Genomic DNA, 26738 nt, shown 5'->3' on the forward strand with positions numbered 1-26738 from the left:
AGCTGTTTGTTTCATCTTCTCCGGAGACGGGTCGCCGCGTCGTGGCTTTTTCCCCGGCGTCTTCTAAGGATGGCTCTTCGCCGTCCCCGTGCCCGCAGTCTTCGCTGGAGGCGCCTCAGGTTCCCCATTCATCGGTCCACCCTCCCCCTTTTCGAGCTTGGCCTTTCCTTCCTCCGGTTGGGCTGGGGGACGGCCACCTTAGCTTGCAGCTGTTGCTCACGGAGGAACTGCTTTCCCCGCGGTAATGCCCTACGGAGGTGAGTCCTGCTTTCGCTCGGGCTGTTTCCACGGCTGCGGGAATCTTGCGCATGGGCGATCCAGCTTCCCATTTCCCCATGGATCACTGCTGGATGTTCTCCATCAGGGCTCTGGTGGACGGGAGCTGCTTCTTCCCTTCAAGGCTGCGCTCCACAATTCTCTTTTGGGGGCCTGGGGGCGTCCTGCCACGGGGGACCCGGTGCCCCAGCCTGTTCTGCACCGCCACGGTCCTGCTCCGCATGATCCTGTCTGTCTTTCCCTCCACCCTTTTACCAGAGGCCCTCTTTTACAGACTGCCTTTCCCTTCTTGCCCTCGGTGTTGTCTCCCCCGTCACGGGAGGCCCACTGGTTAGATTTCAGGGGGCGCAACATCTTTGCCTCCTGCTGCTTTGCGGACGCTTAACACTCTTTGTGTGTTGGCCAGAGCCACTTCTTGCTTATGGGATTCGGCAAAGTCCCTTATATCTTCCGCTTCTCAGGAGGGTGCCTGCATTGATCTGCAGCACCATGTGTTGGATGGCCGGGAGCTGGCGGCGTTTATTCTTCGCTCTGCTCCGGACGTTTCGGAGGTGCTTGGTCATACCATGGCTACTTCGGTGGCCCTTCGTCGCCATGCCTAGTATTTTCCCTGAGAACGTTAGATAATGGCTGCTTGACCTCCCCTTTGATGGTGCTCTGTTGTTTCACGCCCCTGCGGATTCTGCCATGCAGAGGTTTCTTGCGGTGCTTCGCCCTCCTCCTCCCCCTCAGTGACCTGACTGTCGGTCTGTGTTTTGGGAGGTGTTCTTCCGTTGTTTTCCTGGGGCCTTGTAACGGGTAGCCCAGGTTGTGTGTTCTATATGGTTGATGTGCCTTTAGGGTCCTTTTGTTGGGCCCTTGGTGCTGTTGGCTGCTGGTCCGGCCCTTTGTTGACTTGTTTTGGCTGTTGGTAACCCGGTAGGCCCTGAGATTAGACCTTCGGCGTCTTGTTTATTGGCTGCTTGGTAAGCCGTCTGCGGGTTTTTTCTGCAGGTCTTTCTGTTTTATCCTCTGCTGCAGACTGTTTCCTTAGAGGAGTTCCCATAGTTATTGAGACGTACCTTACCCTATGTGGGGTACTGGTTGCTATTATATAGCTCTGTCCTGTGCTGGGGAGGTGTGGTCCCCTTTGTGGGCTCCTTGCTCTCCGTGGCGTCACGGTATGTTGCAGGTGCGATCTTCTTGCCACTTGTCTTGGTGCAGCTTGCGCTGGGTCCGTCCTTCTCCTTGCCACTGCGTCGCTCAGCCGGTCTGGCCTGCTGGCTGCAGCATCGTGTTGTGGCGGCTCCGCATTTATGTCCTGTGTTTTGGCTTGGTCCTCTGTCTGCTACTCCAGAGGGTTTGGCTTTCCTTAGCCTCTGTGTTGTGGTGGCCGGCTTGGCCCGTCCTCCTCCTTTCTTTTCGGCCGGTTCCTCTGCTTCTTTGCGGGTCAGTGTGTGTTTTCCTGGCCCGGCCCCACCCTTGGGGTGTGTCCTGACCCTCCCTGGCCTCTGCCTTCGGCTGGCGTCTGCCCTGTCTTGGGTGCGCTGTTCTGTGGTATTACCTGTTGCTTGCGGCGCATGCCCGTGCAGGACTGCTTGTCCTACTCCACCGTTGTGATCTTGATGTGTTCCCTTGTGCCCCTGCCTCTGGTTCCGCTGGGGCTTTGCGCAACGGTGCTTTTCTTCTTCCGCCTGTGCTGTTGGCGGTGGAGCCGTTCCGGCCTTGCCCTCTGCTTGCGGCCAAGGTGTATTCAGCTCTTTCGGTCTCTGGGCATGTGTTTCTTACGGTGGGCCCTGCCTCTGGTTCTACCTCTTTTCACTGGGTTCGAGGTGGCCCTTATGTTCCTTGAGGCTTTTGGGGTGCTGTCTGCCCCTGCGGGTGTTGGGTGCACTCTCTTGGTTGGGCTTGGGATATCCTGGCCTTCTCCTTCTTGTTCTTGTGCCATGTCCCCTACTGGGGCCCTGGTCTCTCCTGTGGGGAGGCTCTCTTGCAGGCCCTCTTCTCTTCTGGGTATGGCTAGGGTATCTATTCTACGTTAAGTAATCTGCGGCTAGTAGCCTCTATCAGATGTACGAGTTACTTACCTTCGGTAACAATGTATCTGGTACAATTCTAGCCGCAGATTCCTTCACGACCCGCCCTTCCTCCCCGTTGTGCGAGGACCCTCAGCTTGGTTTTCTGCGCTCGCCTCCCTCTGGGTGGCATGTCTTCTGTGGGGGTCCTTTTAGTTTTCTGCCCGCAGGGCTTCCCTCCAGCTGGGTTCTCTCCAGGGTAGGGGCCTGCTTTTGCTTTTGCTCTTTTTCCCTTTGTTGTTACAATTTCTGATCCCCTTGCGGTCTTCTCCGCTGGGGGTTCTTTTGCCTGTCCTTGGCCCCCTGCTCCTTGGCCTCCTGCTCTGGCCCTCCTTTATTGTGTAGTTTGGGGGTGGATTGCTGTTGCTCCTCTGTTCCGGGCTTGTGGCCCTTTGGTGTGTGGTCTGTGGTTGCAGTTTCTCTCTTTCTCTTACAGCGCTTTCCAATGCTTGTGCCTCCAGCCTGGCTCTCGCCTTGGCTTACACGGTGGTTCCACCAGGGGTGCTTTACGCTTTCCCTGCTGTGACTTTACTGATGTGGCCTTCTGGTACTTTTGTGCTGCCTGGTGCTATCACCTGGCTTGCCCAGTTGGGAAGAGGTGTGGCGCCGCGGCCAGGGCGACTGACTCCGGAATATGGGGATCATGGTTCGATCCCCGGCGCCAGATTAGCCCAGCACCATGTGACACTGGGCAATAGCTTGCTTAATCTTCCCGACGGCCTCCAGCGCCTAGAGACCCTTACGGGTGATTGTTCGCGCTTTACAAATGTGGATTATTATTCCTCAGAGGTGGTCTGCTCTTTTTCCTGCTTTGGCTTTCCTGTTGTAGCCTCCTGGCGACTCGGTGCTGTTCTTTGCCCTGTTTTCTCTCTCTCTCTCTCTCTCTCTATTTGTTTCTCTGGTTTTTTCGCACACTGTTTCCATGCTCTCCTCAGTTTTGTTGTGATGGCTCTGCGTTGTGGCGCGGAAAGGGTCCGAAGCAAACTGACGTCAGCGCGCCGGGGTGGGGCTTATGTGACCTCGCTGACGTCACACCCGCGGAGGACGTCGGGGCGGAATCTCGAGGTACCGCCCCCGGCGCGCAGAGATGCTGGGCAAGAACGTTTTCCAGGTCCAGTCTCACGCCTGGGGATTATTCTACGTTAAGGAATCTGCATCTAGAATCGTCTCTACCAGATACATCGTTACCAAAGGTAAGTAACTCGTACTTCATGAATATTTTTTTCTCTGAATTGTCACAGGCATGATTTGAAAGTAGTCCAATAAAACAGAGAGTGACTCGTCAAACAAAGGAGACAGAGTTGTCAAGACCAAACCTATAAATACTCCCCTCTGTTTTTAATAAACATTATATTCACCTATACTCCACATTCACTCAGTCTCACAAAGCTCGCATAACATAGCCCGTAATCCCAAAAATAGCAATATCAAAGTACTAAAAACATATATGACTTTAATCAGATAAAAATAAAGGGGCAGATGTATCAGGCATTTTTGCATTCGCAAACGGGCAGATTTGCCCATTTGCGAACGCAAAAATTGGTTTTCCGATGCAGCAAACCTAATTTTGTGATTCGGTAACCTGTTACCGAATCGCAAAATGGGTTTGCGATTCGGTATTAGGAAGGGGCATGTTTAAGGGCGTCCCTTCCTAATACCGAATCACACCAGTATGTATGAATGTTCTGTGACCGCATTTGTGGTCGCAAAACATTTGCATGTTACCACCTACCTCAAGTAGGTGGTAACCCATTCGCAAATGGGAAGGTCCTCGTGAATGTTTGTAAAACCATTTTTAAGAGCAGGCAGTGATTCCACGGACCACTGCCTGCTCTTTAAAAATGAAAAGAAAACTTTTTATTTTTCGTTTTGTAAGCATCTCGTGTTCCTGCTTTCCAAAAAAAAAGATTGCGTTATTTAGAAGCAATCACGGACATGGTGGTCTGCTGATCTCAGCTGACCCCCATCCCCGGGATTTTTGCGATTCCTAGGGGTTCGCAAATTGCGACCTACCTCATTAATATTCATGAAGTAGGTCATTTGCGACCCCCCCCCCTAGGAATCGCAAAAAGTGTACTATACACCTTCATACATGGCATTTTGCGATTCACTAATTGGTGGAGTTCGCTTAAAAGTTATTTAACAAACAATATTTTATTTCAGAGAATATTTAAAAAATGGGTACATATATCACTTGTGAAATGTTTTCCTTGTGAGGAAGGGTAATCTATATGGTGATGTTGGTGGCCAAGATTGAAAGAACAGACTCTGATTTTGAATTGGACATAGAAAGAGTTCTATGGGTCGGTTGGTCTTTGAACCAGGTATATGTACATAATTAATCCCAGGTGCAGCACGACTTTCATTTAATAGAGCTTGGGACTCTTCTGTGCCTCCCTATTATTTATCTATAGGAGGAGTTTTGCAGCTTGAAGAACTTTCTAGATTCACATGCTACCCTCCTGCCTTCTCAGAAAAGAACATGAATTTGCAACAGGGGCAGGTACATCAACATACAATACAAGAAAATGTTAAAACTACCAAAGGGTTGTTAAAGGGAAAAAAGAATCTGAAGGTGGCATCCACGTTGAGAGGCTTCCAGGTTGGATGTCTGGCTATGTTCAAGGAGAAAGATTACATCAAAAGGTCAGCAACTTGACAATGCCCACCAAATAAAAGAAAAAAAGGAGGAAAAAACTAATAGACAATTCCGGAACCAACCACTAGGTTGTAGAATAATGCACAGCTTGTGAATTTAGAAAATTCCTAATGCTGCTAAACTACTTCAGGCAAACGACCCTGCGCAATAACTCACATTGTCTGGAACCCTCACCTGACTAGGAACCTGACAATGCAACATATGTCCGGTGCATTCCATTTTGCAGTAAGGATGTGAAGTAACGTAGAACACGGATGCAGGCAGACTGCCACAAACAAGAAAACGTGCACTCATCCCATCTACTACTAAGATGCAGTCCTTTTACTGTGCAAGCTTAGTTACAATTTTCCAGTTACTGTTTTCCTTTTATCCGTTGAGACTCTTCATGAACTGAACAATATATATGCCAGAAAACTAAAAAAAGATGAATGGGAGGGAGAGTTTGCACAACAGGACTGGCCATTCTTATCACCATTCTTTTCACAAGGATTTTCCACCAGAATATCGAGATTTAAATATCCGCATCCCAAAATATTGTGGCTAAAGTACGGGGTACCTTAATATCGCGAACGTAAGTATGCATGTGACCATCACGTGACAATTAGCTTTTCAAGACCACCAGAATGAGACTCTCTTCTTTTGGGTTTTCTTCTGGTATTTTTTTCAGGTATTCACAATTAACAGATGTGCTTCAGTATTCAAAAATCACAAACAGTCTGCTTTTCTTAATCAGGCCTGAGAACCCAACAAAATATCTGACCGAGGAAGCTTTACAGGATGCTTTCCTGCTCAGTCTTTAAGCATGTATATAAGCATACCTATTTGCAGAAGCCTATTTGGGAACAACTCAAAAGATGTTACTGATCTGTTGATTTATATTAGTCATGATAGTAATTGTAAAGAGTTAGGATAGATGCACCCATTTCTTGCCTTGTATTTGTCTAATAGAACATGTAAGATTTACAACAATGTGTCTCTTAACATATTTGTTGTGATAGTTTAAGAAGGAGGTTACTTATTTGCTTGGAGCCTGTAAGAGGTAAAGAGACATGTTATTCACCATTCATTAGAAGGGCACACCAGAAAAAAATGCTTCCTAGGACATCTCTTAAAATAATCAATTCATGGGACTCTTCGTCTAAGGAAAGAGAGGTGGTTGGTCACCACTGAATTTCTGATCACATACGGTCTTTCTCCAATCGAGCTGTACCGAAAACTTCAGATCAGTCAACTCCAAAACCTAATCTAAAGGAATGAGCAGACCTACAACAAAATATGCATTGATAATATAGCATTGGCTGCCCTAAGTTTAACCATCTGCAGCTCACTCTTCCATCATAGTAATAGTTTGATTTGCTAGTCTAGGTTTGACATAAAATGTGTGTTCTTTTAGGATCTACTACTCCTTTATTTTTCTCTTTCTGCCAGCTTTAGGACCTTCTTTATTTGTTATTTTGTGATGGTAATCTATTGGGGTTAGATTGAGTGATTCAATAATTGTGGCGGGCGATGGTTGTTTATGCACTGTTTGAATGTTAGCAGTATATTTACAAACCTCTAAGTGCACAATTCTGCCCAACATCCTGAGCTGGGTACCTAGACTCACTCCTGGCTTGTACTATATCTTTTCAGGTATGGAGGTGTACCCATCCCGGACACAGCTCCCTGAGATCTTACCGCAGCCTGTGATGGCTGGTGTCATTGCGGGTATCTGCTTTCTCTGCATGGCAGTGGTCTTCAGCACATTGGCTGCCTGCATCATGAACCGTCGGCGTGCCCTTCGGCACCGGAAACGGAGGCAAGGTAAATTGTAAAAATGATGCTAACTTTCATCGTTGACAATTTTATTTGAAAATGTACTACTATTATAATTACGAATGAGAATATACTGCTACCCATATAATTATGAATATTTATATTTGTAAAGCATTACCTAAGATTTTTGGAAAAACTTAGCAAGTCTTTCAGGACATGTAAATATATCAGGCAAGTTGAACTTTGACTCCAACCAAGTAACTTGCATGGCACGAGCTGTTAAAGCGATAATGATGTACCAGTAAATAGTGAGATGCTGCCTGTTACCCTGTGCTAGAAACAATGGATTGCTGACTTGCTATTGTGTGTGCCTCTTGAAAGGTGCCAGATTGAGAGAACAGGATACTCGTGCCAGCACCAACACTGTATGCTCCCGTCAGCATTTCAGCACTGCAGTTTGGTGCCTGCCCCTAGATTCCACTTCCCTCACTATTGCCAGTACCGCACATTCCCCACAGTCTGTCACATATTGAAAAGTTTTTCAAATGGCCCACTAACATGAAACACTCTCCCACAAAGCTGTGTTCACTACCATTGTATAGTAGTGAAGTATTGCACCCTCTAACCTAAACAGGCTAGTACTGCTGTCTTTACCTACAACCTGCTAGCACTGAATCCATCAGAAATAGAGCTCGATATCACTGCATTCTTCCTGCATCACCCCATAGAATTTCACACTGTGTGTAGCATGTACTTTCATTGCACACTCCACACACAGCCTGTAGCCCTGCTTACTCATACCTAAGAACCCAAAAGCATTGCTCACAGCACCTGCCAGCAATACCTGGTCCCCCAATAGAAGTTGCATGCTCTGCACACCCCTCCACCTATCCCTCCATCACTGCACTTTCCCCAAACAGTTTGGCATCACATCATGTTGGCCCACAAATCCCACCAGCAGAGTAGGCTTGCTATGCAACCTGCCACAAATAGCCATTTTCCTGCCAAGCTCACTAGCACTCAACACTCACCATACACCTCACTTGGACTAATTTTCCCTTCACCCGCCGGCAATGCCTGCCATATACAGCCTAATAACGTTGCCCCTAACTGCCCTTCCAATTCTGTCATAAAAGCATCTTCTCTTGCAGCCTGCTTTCACTGTACACTCCCTGCAGCCTGCAAGCCACTTCATGCACATCCCCTCTTCACTGCATTGCCTCCACAGGTGCAGCCAGCACTGCACCTTGCTTATACAACCGCACAGTATTACACCTGCTCTGGAGAGTAAGGAGGGATAGCAAAAGCCATGCTAATGAATACTATGTATCTACTGTGACAACTCCAAGTGGATTTGTTCCCTCAGAGACCTGTGTTATGACAACAAACTTGTTTCACTTTCACCACCATGCAGTCAACAACGTTGTGAAGAATTTTGATTACAATAAAAATGGTTTAGAATCCAGCCAATAGCCAGAAAACTGTAGAACTGCCTTATTCTACAATAGGACAATAATAGTTACTTGCTAGCCTGAGAATGTGAGCACATATTCCCCAAATTTACACCAGTGCTGGTAGTGTTTATTATAAGGCATCATATGTATTTCTACTTATTTTTCTAGCATCTAGAGTTTTGTGCCCACTATGATTTTGGCTTTTTCTTAAATAGAAGCTTTTGTACGAATATAAAAAAGTTAATGTTTGTCACAACAAGTACATATAAATTAAGATGGTAATCGAATAATATACACTATAGTTCTGTGTATAGGACTGAGGTCAGTATGCTCCTATCGAGTATACTTGTGTGCCAGCTAACTCAGAGGTCACTAGAAACTTCTCGAATGAACAAGAAGGGATTAGTTTCTGACAACCGCATAAACATGACAACTTTGTTTCCTTTCAGAATCGGAACGTGTCTCAGAATCGTGGAAACAATAGATAACAGTTTCACTCAGTCAATCGTGCATGCTTAGTTTCTTCAGAGTTACACAGAAAATAGGAAGACTGGCGTTTTCAATAAAAAAATATTTATTGAACAGTCTTAGTTCTCGTGTAAGAGATATGAGCTGTCACGATCATTAGACAGTAAACAAGATATAATATGCACAGTGTCAACAGTAAGAAGAAGTAAAACTGCAACAGCATTGTCTTTTAGCTATGATCTATATACATTCACATAAATACACAGCCAGGTTTTATTTCTTTCGAACTAGCTAGTGACTTAAAGGTATGCCCCTGTAGGGAGGTTTCATGTACAACCATTGCTGGTGCAGGCAGGGTGATCAATTTAATGAGACAGACATGCTCCAAGTCATTCACTGGGCTTTCAGGTTTTTAGGGTTATTAGTCTGTATAGTCCTGAAAAGCATTAATGACGTCTTTGAGGGCATCTTTGTTCCTAAAGTAATTTTTTCTTTTAGACCAATTCTTCCCCATGCCATCCTTCATTGCCGGTTTGTTCTGTTGATAAACATGACTTCTTTTAGTTTGGGGATTATTTTCACGGTGGCTCGTTCTTAGATCCTCTAAATTACCACTCAATAATATTGCCCACGGTTATACCAATACCACAGTATATCTTTGTTCCCCAGTTCGGTATTATCTCCCCATTTGAAGTTCTGCAGTTCGGAATGGAGAAGGGAGACATCCGGTTACAATGAGGTCATTACACCACGATACGTTTACAACGTGGCCATTACAACGCAAGTCGTTACAACGATTTGCGCTGGATGGCGCTATAGACTAAGGAATAGTATAATTTACTATTCCAACACCTTCCCTACTGTTACGTAGGCTTGAGTTGGAATAGTAAATCATACTATTCCTAAGTCTAGCGCCCTGCAGCGCAAGTCGTAACGACTTGGTTGTAATGACTGCTTTGTAAACGTATCACGGTGTGAAGACCGCGATGTAACATCATACATTCAATGGGGAAGGATACTGTGGTGATCTGTTGGGGGCTGCAAAACTCAGAATATTCTTCCCTTCCCACACCCCCACATACCACACAAATTCTACCAAGTTACACATCGAGAAAATTGAAACGGGGACAAGCTGCTGGGTCTACATTTCTAGCTGCTCGTTTGTGTGTTTGGACTAGCTTCTTTTTGTTTGATGGACTAGGACTGTAGTGGAAGAGAGTTTGGCAGTAGCTATACTTGGTCCCATTATATTTTGGTGTTGGAAGTCAAAGAGAATAGATTGGTCCAATTCCTATCTTCAGTGGCTAACATAATCTTTCTTGGTAGGTGAAGCCCATAGCCCCAGAAAATTAAAACAGTCCTAGAAGTAAAAACAAAATCTGTGTGTGTGTGTCAGTTTGTATGTGTTTATATATACATATATTTACAGGCATACAAGCCTCAGACAGAACTGTGAGAGCGAAATCAGTCAATCACTAATAAATGTTAGCTTCTTCACCCTCAATAAATCTGTTAATATTTCGGGTCAATGTCAGAATTAACTTCAAAGATGATGGTCTCCAACAGAAAGATCTTTATGCAAAACCCCCCTATTTTCCTTGGTGATAAAATGGTTGAAACTCTCTTACCCATCCAGTGTCACCAAGAGAAGGAACAACCTCGAAAGGACGCTATCATTTGACAGCCTCACGCTCTTAACTCTGGAAAGTTATACCATTATCATTAAAATCCTGCCTCAACTTATAAATGTTCAGAAGGTTAATCTAACCCGCTCTTTTTCCTCCTTTCTATAGTTCGTCAAGGCTAGCAAGCTATGGGCAGGGAAAGAGCGATGGGTGCACTCAATAATATACTATGATAAAGACTGACTAATAAATCACTGGTACTATGTACAATAAACTGAACCATAAGAGAAAAGTATTTACAGCCCACTCAAAGTCATGTTTGAGCTCTGGTAGCCTTTGATTTTGGCTTCTCCAGTGGTGTAATTGATTCTTTACAACTTGAGTACAAGTCTGTGATTTGGCAGAGGGACTGTTCACTAGATAAAGAATTCAATTTGCTGTAGCAGAAGTCATCTTTCATTGTCATTTTTCACTAGCCTTTCATTTGATCCCTTTGTGTTCTCATGGCATTTCCAGATCTACCAGTCGTCTTCTCCCCAAACAAGAAGTCTTCACCTTCACAGTAAGTGTCCCCCATTTCAATGATGTCTGCCTCTTTTAGCATTTTTTTTGTCCGTCTATTGTCCTGTCTTTCTCTTGCCGCCTTTCCTCATTCACTTTTTTGATTTGCCTTTACTGTTTCTTCCCGCCCTTCCATTTCTCTATTTTTCCCATTCTCTGATTTTGTTCTTCTTGTTTCGCAAATGTATACATTCCACTTTAGGATGGCAAGGAGTATAATATATGTAATCGGTTCAACAAACACATATAAAACATGCACCTCAACTAAGATACAAATTATTATAGTTTTGTAGAGTATCTGGAATTCAAAAGTACAAATAGCAAGATAAAATTAAGTTTATAGTAAATAATATCTGTAAATGTGCAGTGCTTTAAATACATCATTCCCTATTTACATGTGTAGAATAATGGAAGAGTAGTTATCTGGTCATCTACTTTTTAATGTTGTTTTGTTGATCTCTTTTCCAGAAATTCTAATGGCTCTAGTAGCTCCGATAGTATAATGAAGTTTAAGATGCAGGCCTCACCCTACCAGAGCTTCAGGAAGTCGCTGCTGTTTGGTGAGACGGCTGGAACTAGCTGTGGTGCAAGTGCAGCTCATGACAATGGTGCAGGCTCCAAATACACTATGTATGAGAGCCACTTTGGAGAGTCAATACCATTGGAATGCATTAGCCGCGGGCCAGATGGTCGATTTATAGTGGAGAGGGAAACCCCACCTAAAGCAGGAAATATTGAGGGCTTTCCGTATGTTACACATACTCATCTCCACCCAGATTTCCACACAAGAATGTCCTCATTAGTAAGCCAGTGTTTAGATGTCAAGCATGAGCCTTACTTGCAAGTCTCCACCACCACCCAAAGAGAACACACTGTGTCCGAGAATGAGGTAACGCTGAGACCAAAGGTTGCTGGCCAGGCTCGAAGGGAGGCTAGAGCTTCCGGTTATCGCCAGGGAAGATACTTTGGCCACAGCAGCCCTACTGAAGAAACAAAACCACTTAGCATTATCAACATCAGCCCAGTGACATCAGCAGCTACCCTCCCTTACAGCAAGATTGAGGAGAAACGACAAGAGGTTAAATCTCCTGAAGAAAGGCTGGACAGAACATTGTTCCCTCTCAAAGAGTCTGAATATGACTTTTCATTTTCTCTACCCAGACTGGGCAATGCTTCATCATTGTTAAACCATAAGTCATTTGACTTTCAAACCAAAGGAAGTCAACTAAGTACATCAGCTCAGAGTGGCATTCTTCAGTATTTGAGCCTTCCATTCTTCAAGGAAATGAGCGTCGATGGGGATTGGCCCTTGGAAGAAGAGAATTCATGGCAAGACTTTGACACAGTTTCATCCAAAACAAAGAGCCAGGACTTTCAGACAGTTGTGGATCTCGATAACAGGACTTTGGAGGTTGATGATAGGCTGACAGAGCACCTGTGGCAGGACAACAAGGTACCACTGCTGCCCTGTCCAGATTACATGGACACAAGTGGCAATCAAGAGTCATCACATTGTTTTTCCCCAGTTAAGTCATTTCTTAAACCACCAGAGACAGATTTACGGCCTGCAAAGGCCGCTTTGACTGGGCAACATCTTTGGACATATCACCTCAATGAGGATGTTGATAGGTCTACGGCTGTGGACAGCACAAACTGGAGCCCTACACTATCTAGCACAGAGCTTCCTGTGGACAGCACAGCTGAGAAGGCCTTCAGTACTACTTTCCATTCAGAGAGAGAGTGGGAGAGATCTATAAAAGAGGACCCAGAAGACAGGTTTACAGACTTCCACATGCTCGAGAAGCAGACGTCTCCACCCTTGGACAAACCCTTGGCTCCATTGTTCCTCCATGGCTCGCCTTCTGAGAAGGTCTTGAGGAACAGTTTGACCAGCCAAAGTAGTGGCAGGGGAAGTCTATCATTTCTGAGACCGTCTTCACTGGCACAGTCCATTGCAGGAAGCTACCTCAGTTCTCCTGCTGGGGAAACAGCCAGCTGGCACAGCGGAGGAGGATCCCAAAGTTCCAGTGCAGAAGAGGGCAGGAAGAAGAAAGAGTCATTCATTCACACCATTGGAAAAAGGTGAGTTAGTGATTTAAGTTCTTAAGATTTTACCATTAATATTTTATTTGGTGAGACAGTTTTATAAATAAAATGTTTATCTTACTTGCTCATGTATATATTGTCAGGTGACTGTGGATTTATGTTTCGAAATGCCATCACAGCAGTGTATAAGCATCCTTTACTTACCTTCCTCTGTAGCCCTTATAGTCTATTTTATTTTTCATTTTGGTTTCTTCTTCATCTTTCTCCCAATACAGAACTGTGTTCACAACTTTCCATATTCTTCCTACCTTTGTTAAGTCTTCTTTATCCCTCTTTTAATCTTCTTCTCGTGTCTTTTCCTCATCTCACCAACTTCTACCCTCTTTCTCCTGGCTAATTTTTGTACCTATTTTTTTTTTAAGCCGCTTCTAGCCGGAGATTCCTGACTTTTTGAATATTCTACAGGCATCAGACTGGATCTGGAAACTTCTCAGCAGTACCGTTGTGCACCGGTAGTGGCTCCGTGCGACTCCACCCTGATGCCGTTCTGCTCCAGAAATAACGTGTGGAGCCTATATAGGCACCAGTCCCATGTGCTAACATCAGTTTCTTTCTTTCAATACCACCTGACGCGGACCGAAGCCCCCTCTAGTCTCTTTGAGACTCCTTTTATCTCTTTCTATTGTAAAACAGTGTGCAACGGAAACGTCACCTTCTAAAATGACAGGTCATAAACCTTGTAGGTAGTGTTGCAAACAAATGTCTGTGACAGACCCTCATCAGGTTTGCCTGTGGTGTCTGGAGTCGTGTCCCGACTTCAAGGCCTGCAACAATAGCACATTGATAAACCCAAAGGCCATCGAGACTGGGAGGTGAAAATCGCTAGTGGCACTGATACCTGCTCAGAGTTTGGGCTCCTCTTACCCCATGGTCCTGCCACTGAGAAGCGTGCTTTATACTCCATGGTATCGTGTAAGGCGGCCGAAGTCCTTGACCCACAGCACCCAACCTGGGAGGCCAAGACCAGCTTCCTTACAGAAGTCCTTCAGCCGGGCATGCATCGTCTTACTTTTTAACAAGGTACTTCTAGACACTTTGTTGGGGGCATGGGCAAACCTTAATCTGGCCCCTCAGTCAACTGCCAGATTTCGCGCCACCACCATCTTGCTGCTGGCTACCCGGCATTTTTATCTCAGCACCCCTCCCCTGAAAATTTGACCATGTAGGCATCTGCTAGCATAACTAACCCTAACATGTTCCCAACTACTACCCCTTATAGGGAGTGGAAAAGTTGGAGACATTCAGGAAAAGGATCTTCTCGTCCACTAGCTTGGTACTTCGATCTGTAAATGCCAGTGGCCTGATTCAGTGGCTGAAGTCCTCCCAGGTTTACCTGAAGATCTACAACCGTCCTCCGCCAGGCAATAAAGAATGGTCATGAAACAACCAGGTTCACAATTTGTTGTGACTTGGACACCACAGATTCCATAACTAGCGGACCACTGGCATTAAGGCTGCCATTCATCTCCAAGCTTGGCTGTGATCCACTGGTTTTTCAGTCTATGTCCAATTGTTCCTCTGGACTCACCTATTTGGGAACAAGGCAAATTCCACAATTGAGCGGTTCAAGCCAATGGCAGGTTCCCAGGTCTTATCTGCCCCCTCTCACCAACTGCATCATGCGTTACCGCTCCTTCCTTCAGCTTCTGTAGAGGTACCCCATACCACCAGCCATTCTAACCTCCACAAGTCGACCAGCAGTTTTGCGGCCGAGGCAGTGGTGCCCGCTGCCCCCGCAGTCAAGGTCAGCAGACCACCCGCCCCCCCCCTTCCCCCACAGCTCCACATGCCAAATTCTTATAGTTTACCCTTAGTGGAGCATAGCCACCCAGGGGGAAGCAGAATCTGACAATTCTTGCTGGGTTGATAGGCCAAATCATACAGGTGGTTCCTGCACATTGTTTGCCGAGGATATGTCCTACCTTTCATTCTCTCACTGGCACACCATACACTTCCCCCCCAGGGACAGTGGGAGGATCATATCTATTTTGCATTAGGAAGTGCAAACACTTTTGGCAAAGGGACTATTGAGAGGGCGACCATGCCAGAAGTAGGACGTAGTTGTTATTCCTGTTACTTTGTGGTGACCAAGAAGGACTGAGGCCTTTGTCCTATTTTAGACCTGCACCCTCTCAAGGCCTTCCGTCCCTTTGGTCTCACCAGCGCCCCTTGGATGTTCACTAAAGTGATGATGGTGGTAGCAGCATACCTTTAGAGGTCAGGGGTGCCAGTCTTTCCCTACCTCAGCGACTGGCTGTTGAAAGCAGGCTTGACCAAGACAGTTTTAAACCACCTCCAGACTACGTCTAAACTCCTGTCATCTTTGGCGTCCACTATCAAAGTGCCAATGTCACACATGACTCCTTCACAGATGCTCCCTTTCATCTGAGCCATTCTGGACATGGTTAGGTTTTGTGCCTTTCCCCCAGGAAAGAGAGTCCAGGACATTCAGGCTATGATCCCAATAGTTCAGCTTCAATCTTGTATTTTAGTGAGGTTTACTCTAAGGCTGCTGGGACTGATGGCCTCCTGCTGGTCAAGCACACCAGGTAGCATATGTGGGCTCGGCAGTGGAATCTTAAGTCTCAGTGGGCTCAACATCAGAGGGACCTCTCCAACCATGTTCAGATTTCAGAGGAGACTGCAGAAGATCTGCAGTGGTGATTACTGGACTGCAGTTGGCTCAGCTTCCGACCCCTCTCACTTCCCTTACCTGAACTGACAATGGTAACCGATGCATCACTTCAGGGTTGGGGTGGCCATATCAGATGCCTCTGGTGTACTGTGGAGTCCCAGCTCCAAATCAGCTTTCTGGAGCTGAGGGCCATCCGATTGAAGTTAAAAGCCTTCCTTACATCTATCAAGGATCTGGGTCAGGTGCTCACGGACAACACCACCTCTATGTGGTACTACAACAAACAGAGTGGGGTGGGGTTATGATCCCTGTACCAGGAGGCCCTGTACCTCTGGAATTGGGTGTGCCACTACGGATTTTTTGTGGTGGTGAATGACCCAGCCTGATTGTTGAATGCCAAGGCAGAGGAGCTCAGTTATTGGCATCTTGCGGATCACAGGTGGTAGTTACACCTAGGGATGACGCAAGGTATCTTCTGTGAATGGGGAGAACCTTGGCTCCATCTGTTTTCCACCGCAGCGAACACACAATGTCAATACTTCTGCACGTTGGAGTTTCCAAAGCGTCTTTTGCTTGCAGACGCATTCCACATCGAGTGGAACTTGAGACTCCTGTACAGCTTTCTGCCGCTACCAATCCTACCCAAAATTCTCAAGAAAATCAGAACAGACCGGGCCCAAGTCATCCTTGTGACTCTGCATTGGACATGTGGCGTATGGCATACAGAACTTCTAAGCTTGAGCATCTGTCCTCCAATCAGGCAGCCACTCTGGGAGTGTCTGCTATTGCAGCAGCAGGGCAGGATTCTGCACCGGGGCCTTTGCAATCTCCACCTGCATGCTTAGAGAATGAGCGGCGAAAGCTGACCTCATTTGATCTTCCTCTGGAGGTGGTTGATGTCATCTTGGCAGGCAGGTGTCCATCAACCAAAAATGTATATGTCTGCCGTTGGGACAACCTTATTAAGAAGCCATACATGAACCACTGCCACTCCAGCCTTTACACTGCTTGTAATTAGCCTGAAATGGGGCTGGGATTACCTTTATAGCATTAAGAAGCATGTCTTCTAAAATTATCTTTGCTGCCTTCTCTAAGGGATAGTCTCACTTGGACCAAAGAAGCATGAACAAAAGGTGCCGACGGGGGGCAAGTGAGGTGTTAATTAGAATGTGGTAGATTGTTCTCTTTAACTGTGTATTTCTACATTTCATCTGAACATCATTGTGGGAGCGCAGGTCGGATAATCAGACGAGGAGGCTGTATATAGTGTGACACTCGACGGGTTTTATTTGAGATGATAGGTTGTGGACCCGGTAAAGACTTTGTAGGGCTGTCGGCTTTCTCCTCGGGCTCCTCTGCTTCCCGTGGCTCGTCTTTGGATTCTTCTTCCCGCTGTTTTTCTCCAGGGCCGAAGGGTGTCCCACAGAGGCTCATATGAGAGGAGATAATAAGGAGCCGTCAGTAACTTTTATATTAATAAGCCCTAGGGCTTATGTGACCACCACCGCACCACCTGTGGTTCAACATGTGCAATCTTCTTTCAAGGGGGGTGTCAAGAGTGGGGTACTGGGTAGTGAAGAGGGGGGTCGGGGAAGGGCGATTGCTTGTTGCTCGAGGTCGACTGTGTGCTCTAGTCAGTCTTACGCCCCCGTTGTTCCTCCTCCCTTTCTCCCCGGATAGTACAGACCCCTAACCAAACCAAGAGGCGGGTAGAAAAAAGGTACATGCAAAATTAAACAAAAATCCCAGTGTCAGAATTCGAGCCCCTCCCTTCGCTTCCGTTCAGTCACCTCCCACCTCCCCAATACCCTCTTTTCCCTGTTCACGGGTAATCACCGGCTCCGCCGCAACTCTCCAGAGTTACGGCCGCTCTCCAGCGTCCTCCGGTGGGGACCACCAATCTTCGGACCACTTCTCGTCCTCCTCTCCGACTTCCTCGCCCTCGGCTTTCGCTCCGTCGTCCTCTAGGCCGCCGTCTTCTTTTGCTGCTTCTTCTCAGCTTCTCGACTCTTCCCGTACTCCATCGACTTTCTCCTCGTCTCCATGGATTCCAGCCCTTTGTACTTCCGGGGCTGCATTGCTTCCGGGTTTAACCCCTCCTTCCTCCGCGCCCTCGGCGCCGCCGTCGCATTCCTGTGGAGGCAGAGGACAAGGGGGGACTGTTATCCTCTCCGCGGATGTCGCGATGGACTTTCGAGGTCGGGCGGAGGCTCCCACGGATCCCGCGGTCCTGCGTGCAAGGCGGACCCCCCCCTGTAAGCGAGAACGTGGGACCCTTTTCCCTTGTTGTCCTTCCCGTAGGGGGGTTTTCATGAGGATAACGAGACAGAAAATCTATGTTCGCTTGATCAGTTCCTTTACGGTGTTTGGTATGAAATCGGTACGGTTGGAGGGATAAAAACCAACGCAATACTCTTTCATTGTTTCCCTTGTTGCGTGCCAACCATTCTAAAGGTGCGTGATCTGTGTACAAGGTGAATTCTCGTCCCTCCAAATAATACTTTAACGAGTCTATGGCCCATTTGATGGCCAGGGCTTCTTTCTCGATGACCGCGTAGTTCTACTCCCTGGGGTACAATTTTCGACTGATGTACAGTATGGGTTTTTCTACCCCTTAGTGTGTTCTGTGTGACAGGACGGCCCCCAGTCCCTGATCTGAGGCGTCCGTTTGCAGGATGAAGGGCAAGGTGTAATCGGGGCTAGCCAACACTGTGTCAGAGGTCAGGGAGGATTTCAGGGTTTCAAAGGACAAGACAACCGCGGGACTGGGGTCTTTCAAACTAGCTTCGGTCTTTACTGATTTGTGTAAAAGATCGGTGAGGGGGGCGGCTATCTGGGAGAACTGGGGTATAAACCTTCTATAGTACCCCAGTAGTCCTAAAAAGGCCCGGAGATCACGAGTGGTACGGGGGAAGGGGATATGTGAAATGGCAGCCAGTTTATTGTTTTGGGGGCGAATGACTCCCTCTCCTAACAGGTAACCCAGATATCTTACAGTTTGTGCCGCTAGATGGCTTTTAGTCGGGTTGATTTTAAGACCATGACTGCCTAATGCCTGGATCACCTTATAGAGGTGGGTTAAATGTTGTTCCCAGGTCTCACTGTAGATGATGATATCATCTATGTAAGCCCCGGCGTACCTTTCATGCGGTTGTAGGATATGATTCATAGCCCTCTGAAAGGTGGCCGGTGCTCCGTGCAACCCGAAAGGGAGTACTACAAATTGGAACAACCCATCAGGAGTGGAGAAGGCCGTCTTCTCTCTGTCTTGGGGTCTAAGAGGGATTTGCCAGTACCCCTTGCATAAATCAAGGGTACTAATATACTTGGCCTTACCGATCCTTTCTATCATCTCGTCTACCCTGGGCAGGGGATAGGTGTCGAACTCCGAGATTTTATTAACCTCTCTGAAATCGATACAAAAACATACCGAGCCATCCGGTTTTGGTACGAGAACAACCGGGGAATTCCATTCACTTATGGAGGGTTCTATTATACCCATTTGTAGCATCTGTTGTACCTCGTCTCGGATTATGGTTCTATGTGCTTCAGGCATTCGGTATGGACGTAGTCGCACCGTTTTTCCTGCAACTGTTTTTATCGAGTGTTCTACCAATGTGGTTCTCCCCGGTGTCGAGGAGAGGATATTCTGCAGGGGGAGTAAGGTAGTTACTAACTCGTTCTTCAACCCAGGGGGCAACTCAGTGTCAATACATTGATCATATAATGGGGTGGCCTCCCTCGCGTTTCCTACCAAAGATGGGAGGGGCCCTTCCCATCGCTTCTGGAGATTCACATGGTATATCTGGGTGGTTCCCCGGCTTTTATCGAGCTCTAGTTTATACGTAACGGGTGTCACCCTTTCTAACACAATGTAGGGGCCTTGCCATTGCCCTAACAGTTTGTGGTCGGAGGAGGCCATCATGAGCAATACCGCGTCTCCCACTGAAAAGGTTCTACTCTGTGTTTTCTTATCATATTGTGCCTTTTGGGCTTCCTGCGCTTTCTCCATATTGTTTCTCACTATCGTTCTTATTTGCCCCAGATGGGTTTGAAGCTGTTCTACGTATTCTACTAGCGGTTTGGAATGGTCGGGTTCGGCCTCCCAGGTCTCACGCATCATGTTCAGTAAGGACCGGGGTTGGTGTCCATACATGAGCTCAAATGGGGAATATCCGGTACTTTTCTGGGTTTTACACTGGATCGCATATAGCGCTAACGGTAGCATATCCTCCCATCGTTTTGATTCCAGAGTAAGGAGTTTTTTTAAGGTCGTCTTGAGGGTGGCATTGTACCGTTCGAACAGACCGTCGGTCTGGGGATGATATGCCGCTGTTCGTATCTGTTTTATCCCCAACTGGGCACATACTTGCTTCATTAATTTGGATACAAACGGGGTTCCCTGGTCTGTCAAAATTTCCTTCGGGAATCCAACCCGCGAAAATATTGCTATCATGGCTTTAGCTATGCTAGTGGCATCGGGATGTTTTAAGGCAACTGCCTCCGGAAATCTTGTGGCATAGTCTACCAGGACAAGCACATAGCGACAACCACTACGGGAGGGTAGTAATGGTCCTATAATATCCATTCCAATCCTACAAAACGGTTCCTCTATTATGGGGAGAGGTTGCAACGGGGCTTTTGGGGGCCTATACGTACTGTTTTTTTGACATATAGGGCACTCACAGCAATATGTTTTTACTTGTTTGTATATGCCCGGCCAATAAAACTGCTCCAGTATCAACTGTTCTGTTTTCTCCTCCCCAAAATGACCTCCCAGTAAGTGACTATGTGCCAAATATAGAACTTTCTCCCTGAATGGGGTGGGTACCAACAACTGGGGTTTGTCTACGGGTTTAGCCTTTCTGTATAAAAGGCCATTCTTGATAAAGAAATGAGGACCTACGTGTAGAGGGTCTTCCTGATCTTTGGCACGGTTCCAGGCTTCTTGTAGGACTGGGTCTTCTCGCTGGGCTGCATGGAAGTTTCTGTCTCCCTCCCATGGATTTTCTTCTATTTGAACCGGAGAAGCGGAAAAAGGCTGTCCCTTTTCTTTCCGTCTTTGGTTCCTTGCTTTTCTAGATTTAGAGGGGGGCCATTCGGGACTCTCGTCCTGTGCGAAGGGAGCAATAGGCCACCAGTCCTTTTCGTCCGGGATGACTTCGGGAGTAAGTCAGACAATTGTGTGTAGTCGTTTCCGAGTATGATTTGTTCTGGCAGGCGTGGAATAAGACCAACTTTGAGATCGGAGCCAGGATCCGTGGCGTGTTGTATACGAACATGAGTGGTGGGGTATGCCTTGGTATCCCCGTGTACGCACTGTATATGAACCGTTCCGTCGAGAACCCCGATCTTGCGACCTAGATCCTGAGGCCGAATGACGCTTTGTCGGCAGCCGGTATCGGCTAATGCTGTCATATGTTGTCCGTTCACATAAACGCCACAGCGGTACGGAGGGGGTTGTTGGTTCTGGGAAAGACAGCAGTAATTCCGAGCAACGCCAATCTCCATGGGTTCCTCCTTCTGAGGACAAAACCGGGCTATATGTCCCACTCCACCACAATTGAAACATTGGGGTCCGGGTGTCAGAGGTTTAAATGCAGGAGGGCCCGGGGTCCTGAAGAGGGGGGGGACCTGGGACGATAGTAACAGGGTCCAGCTTTCGTACCAGCGGAATTCGAGGGGGCCGAGGAGTCACACTTATCCCTGATCTCCATGGGTGCTCATCTCGTCCCTTCTGTGCCTCTTGAGCTCTGCTGTAAGCGCTGGCTATCTCTACGGCGGTCTCTAGGGTCAGGTGAGCATGTTGTCTGACCCATTTTTGAATGGGAGGATGAAGGGAGGATAAATATTGTTCTAAATAAACTTTGGCCATGATGTCTTCCTTGGTAGCGGTGGTAGGTTTTAACCATCGGTCGGCTATATCTTTCACCCTAAAATACAGTGCTCTGGGCGTTTCTTGAGGCCCCTCTTTGATTTGTCGGAGTCTCAGTCTTCAGGTTTCATCATCGATGCCTAGGTGTTCCATGATACACTGTTTTATTTCTGGGTAGGGTGTTACTCCCAGGATATTTGCGGCTTGGTATGATGCTTGCAACTCCCCGGATAGTAAGGGACCTAGATATTGTCCCCACTTGTCGGCTGGCCAAGCTGCAGCTAACGCCATTCTCTCAAAGTTATTAAAGAAATATTCAGGGTCCTCCCCACTGACATATTTCTGTAGGATTACTGAAGGGAGCGTACTTGGTCCTCTCTGATGGCCAAGAGCGACAGCGATTTTCCCCATTGTAGAATTGTGCGACTGGCCTTGTTCGCTGATAACTTGTTGCAATCTTCCCCGGTCTTCTTCCACTACCGTGAGGAATCTCTCCATTGCCTTTCCTAAACTCTCTTGATTTTCCGCCATTTTGTTGAGTACAGCCTCCATGTCTCTGGCGAATCCCTCTTCTGACACCACCTGTGGGAGCGCAGGTCGGATAATCAGACGAGGAGGCTGTATATAGTGTGACACTCGACGGGTTTTATTTGAGATGATAGGTTGTGGACCCGGTAAAGTCTTTGTAGGGCTGTCGGCTTTCTCCTCGGGCTCCTCTGCTTCCCGTGGCTTGTCTTTGGATTCTTCTTCCCGCTGTTTTTCTCCAGGGCCGAAGGGTGTCCCACGGAGGCTCATAAGAGAGGAGACAATAAGGAGCCGTCTGTAACTTTTATATTAATAAGCCCTAGGGCTTATGTGACCACCACCGCACCACCTGTGGTTCAACATGTGCAATCTTCTTTCAAGGGAGGTGTCAAGAGTGGGGTACTGGGTAGTGAAGAGGGGGGTCGGGGAAGGGTGATTGCTTGTTGCTCGAGGTCGACTGTGTGCTCTAGTCAGTCTTACGCCCCCGTTGTTCCTCCTCCCTTTCTCCCCGGATAGTCTCCCCGGATAGTACAGACCCCTAACCAAACCAAGAGGCGGGTAGAAAAAAGGTACATGCAAAATTAAACAAAAATCCCAGTGTCAGAATTCGAGCCCCTCCCTTCGCTTCCGTTCAGTCACCTCCCACCTCCCCAATACCCTCTTCTCCCTGTTCACGGGTACTCCCCGGCTCCGCCGCAACTCTCCAGAGTTGCGGCCGCTCTCCAGCGGGGACCACCAATCTTCGGACCACTTCTCGTCCTCCTCTCCGACTTCCTCGCCCTCGGCTTTCGCTCCGTCGTCCTCTAGGCCGCCGTCTTCTTTTACTGCTTCTTCTCCGCTTCCCGACTCTTCCCGTACTCCATCGACTTCCTCCTCGTCTCCATGGATTCCGGCCCTTTGTACTTCCGGGGCTGCATTGCTTCAGGGTTTAACCCCTCCTTCCTCCGCGCCCTCGGCGCCGCCGTCGCGTTCCTGTGGAGGCAGAGGACAAAGGGGGACTGTTATCCTCTCCGCGGATGTCGCGATGGACTTTCAAGGTCGGGCGGAGGCTCCCACGGATCCCGCGGTCCTGCGTGCAAGGCGGACCTCCCCCGGTAAGCGAGAACGTGGGACCGTCCCCCTCTCACAATCATCTTCAGTACAGTATCCCTTATGGTCATTTCCTGTATTAATGTTCACTTTCTGTATGCAGGAAAACATTGAACATTAATTCTGTAAAATGCTATTGAGTGCAGTTTTATCATGTTATGCTCTGTGGGTTAGTATGCTCTTTCCATATAACTGGACAAAGGATGTGGCCGAAGGGGCAAGGGCAGTCAATCTCAAATCTGGGGATCCTGGTCTTGGCAATGATGCTCAACATCCTGTGATTCTGGGCAAATCACTTAATCTCCCCGTGCCTAACAAAAATGAATGTGTCCTTGTGTATTGTAACTGGTGCTCATTTAAAGTGCTCTGAGACCTGATACCTTTGGGTCAAGTTCGCCCTATATAAAACTCTGGAGGAAAAAAAAAAGGCACCTAGAGACCTTATGGACGTGCAGGATTCTTTCTTTTGCTTTTCCATACATTTAGTTATGCAATAAATGTATGTATATTTGACAGCTGTTAAATCATTTCTGATAGATAATTCTAATCATAGATTCCTCACATTTTGAATATTCCCAGGCACTAGACTGGATCTTGATTTTTCAGCAGCAATTGCATCTGTGTGAAGATAGATGGCAGTCTTAGCGACGACCTTGCTGCTCCCCAGAGTGACTGTACAGAGCAGCATATAGATACCACCCATGCGTACTGATGTCAGTTCCTAACTTTACCAGCCCTTCGATGCGGATTTGCAGCTGCACATCCAAATTTTTCAGTTGTACCAATACCAAAATTCAAAAGAATTCAACAACGTACTAGGTTAATGGAACCCCTCAAAACCATAGACTTTGAATCATGCCATGACTGCAAGACCCAGATGTCGGCCATGTATCCACACCCACCTTTGCCTGTGGTGCCTAGGTTCTAGGCTTAACTTGGAAATTGGGCCACAGGTGTTCTTTGATACTTCCGAAGGCAAACAGGAAGCTGGATGCAAAACTCCATGTTGCAGAACACAAGAAACAGTTCCACCCAAAACAAATCTCCCACTATAAGTCTCAGGAGCTGCTCTCACTCCAAGTCATTGGGTAGGTTCAAATTCTAGTTGTGCCATATGCGCAAGAAGGCAAAGTAGTATTCATGTCCTTCTTGCCACTTTCTCATAAGGTAGGATTTGTGCAGAAGACACACTAGGGGCCCAACTCCACAGGTATCATCTGTCTCTAAGCCCATTCACGGAGCGACCTAAGTTTCCCTGCCATCATCGAACTTGTAGCAGATCTCTATCCTTCAGAGAGGCTATACTTTAGAATTTATGATGATGTGTGCTCCCACTGGAGCTCATTTTTTCCCCAGAGTTTTATATAGCGCAAACTTGACCCGAAGGTATCTGGTATCAGAGCACTTTAAATGAGCACCAGTTGCGTTACACAAGGATACATTCATTTTTTTGTTAGGCACAGGGAGATTAAGTGATTTGCCCAGAATCACAGGATGTTGTACGTCGATGCCAGGACCCGAACCCGGTTCCCCAGATTTGAGGTTGACCGCATTAGCCATTAGGCCACATCCATTCCGGCCCATTGGTGCTACTAGTACCCAATTACACTTCCACCGGCGAGCGCTTCCTTGCATCAACTGACCCATACCTCCTTGGCCCTCCATTAGGCCTTTTTCTGTCTCTTGCCTCCACGTGAGGGCCTGGAGGCCATGATATTCCCGATCAAAAGGGTGCCGACTCCCACTCCAGTGGCTAACCATGCCATATCTGGTCCGATGCTGATTTCCTTCCCCAAACTGCATTGGGTCATGCAAGGCCCATAATGCCGTAAAAAAAGAACCAAAGTGCAACCATCAACATTAGTTTATCCCCAGCCCTTTCCTAGTACTACAGGAGGTCGTGTTCTTTTGGTGATGGCTGGGCCATCAAGAGATGTTCCTTGTAACCAATGTTATGGCATGGTTGCGTTATGTCAAGGCGGACACGCTCAGCAGAGGTAAACTAAAACTGGCAAAATATAAATGAAGTCTTCAACTTGAAGTGGCTCAGGACATCTTTGTGCTCTTGCTGGATCTTTTCATCACTACCTAAAACTTACAATATTCCAAGTAATGCTCACTTAAGCTCTGATCAGTAGGATCCCTGGGTGATCCATTCCATCTGCAGTGGAGTGTAGGCCTCCTGTGTGCCCTTTCACCTCTCCCTATTCTGCGCGAGTCCTGAGGAAAATCAGGACAGACCAGGTTCAAGTGATCGTGATAGCTCTAGATTGTGTCAGGTGAGTGCCGATTTGGTGTCCTTGAGCATTAGCCCACCAATTCATCCGCCTCTTCTGGAGGACCTTCGGTCTCACAAGAATAGAGGGTCCTACACCCAAATCTCCACAATCTACACCACCATCCGTGAAGATTGAACAGCAATACCTGAGCAGGTAAAATGTAACTGCTGAAACCGCGGATGTGATTCTTATGACTAGGTGTCCCTTGACTAAATCCATCTATCTGGGGAGTTTGGAGAAATGTATAGCCTGATGTGGAGACTATCAGCATGATCCACTTTAAGCCAAGTTATCTGATATTGTGTTGCTTTATCTGTGAACCAGCAAGGTTTTCAGTGGATAAAGTTAAAGATAATAGGTCAGCCCTTTCGGTTTTTTTGACATTTGACTGACCAGCTTCCTTATTCAGTTCACCCATTGTGATGAGATCCTTAAAGGATTGGCACACATGTTTCTGCTGAATCCCTTTAAAATGCCTACATGCTAACTAACTTGTTCCTCACATTTCTGATGAGTATGGCATTTGAGCCTATGCACAGCTGCTCTCCTTGACTCCTCAATTTCAAGGCAGTTTTCCATAACGGAATCACTTGTGTGCTCTGTCAATGAGCTGCAGGTACTGCCAGTACAGATTTCAAGCACTACTTCCTTTACTGACAAATTGGTTCTGTTTATCCAGCTTCCTTTCTGCCAAAGGTTTTAGTTCCCTTCCACATGGGTCATTCCACCAGTCTTCCTGCTTTCTTATCTCCCCTACATCTCTAGAAAGAGGAGCACAAGCTTCACCAGCTCAGTCTGAAAAGAGCTGTAAGTGTTTACATCAAGTGCATGAAAGAATACTGAGTTGGTGACCAGCTTCTCCACTTTGCCAGTTCTAAGAAGGGAAAGGCGGTCTAAAACAGACTCTGTCTAGGTGGATAATCCCTTGCATTAAGACATACTCTGCTCTGGCCAAGAAGGAGCATCCTGGGGCCAACAGGATCATTCCACTAGAGCCAAAGCTGCCTCAACAGCTTTGGCAAAGAGCGATTCTGTCATTGACATCGATTAGGCAGTGACATCGGTGTCCATGCATACGTTCACCAGCACTCCTGACTTGGCAGTCAAGTCCGCGTTGATGGCCATTTTGTCCCCTCGGTTCTGCAGTACTTTTTAGCGGGAGTCCACTCAGTCCTTTCACTTTTTGCGAGGTACTTTGTGGGTATATGATCAACAGGTGAGGAATCGGTGGTTAAAAGTGTCCTTCAGAAAAATAAGTTAGTTCTCTTCTGTAAATCCTTTTCTAGTGGAAATTAACCATAAATGAATCACTGTCCTTCCGCCTCCACCATTCCATAGTGTGGACTTTCTTATCTGCTAAAAAAAGTCTTAATTTAT

At 47.0% G+C, this 26738-nt stretch overlaps 1 protein-coding gene across 3 annotated transcripts in view; it reads left to right on the forward strand.

The window, feature by feature from the left end:
- Nucleotides 1-26738, forward strand: part of IGSF9 (immunoglobulin superfamily member 9) — an 808805-nt gene that overhangs the window by 726332 nt on the left and 55735 nt on the right. For all 3 annotated transcript variants that reach the window (XM_085639861.1, XM_085639863.1, XM_085639862.1), the window contains 3 exons: nt 6622-6792; nt 10808-10853; nt 11321-12934. In XM_085639861.1, the coding sequence (XP_085495987.1) occupies nt 6622-6792; nt 10808-10853; nt 11321-12934 (1831 nt within the window). The remainder of the gene's footprint in view (nt 1-6621; nt 6793-10807; nt 10854-11320; nt 12935-26738) is intronic.

The sequence above is a fragment of the Triturus cristatus genome, chromosome 12 (assembly GCF_964204655.1).
Source record: "Triturus cristatus chromosome 12, aTriCri1.1, whole genome shotgun sequence".
NCBI lineage: Eukaryota > Metazoa > Chordata > Amphibia > Caudata > Salamandridae > Triturus > Triturus cristatus.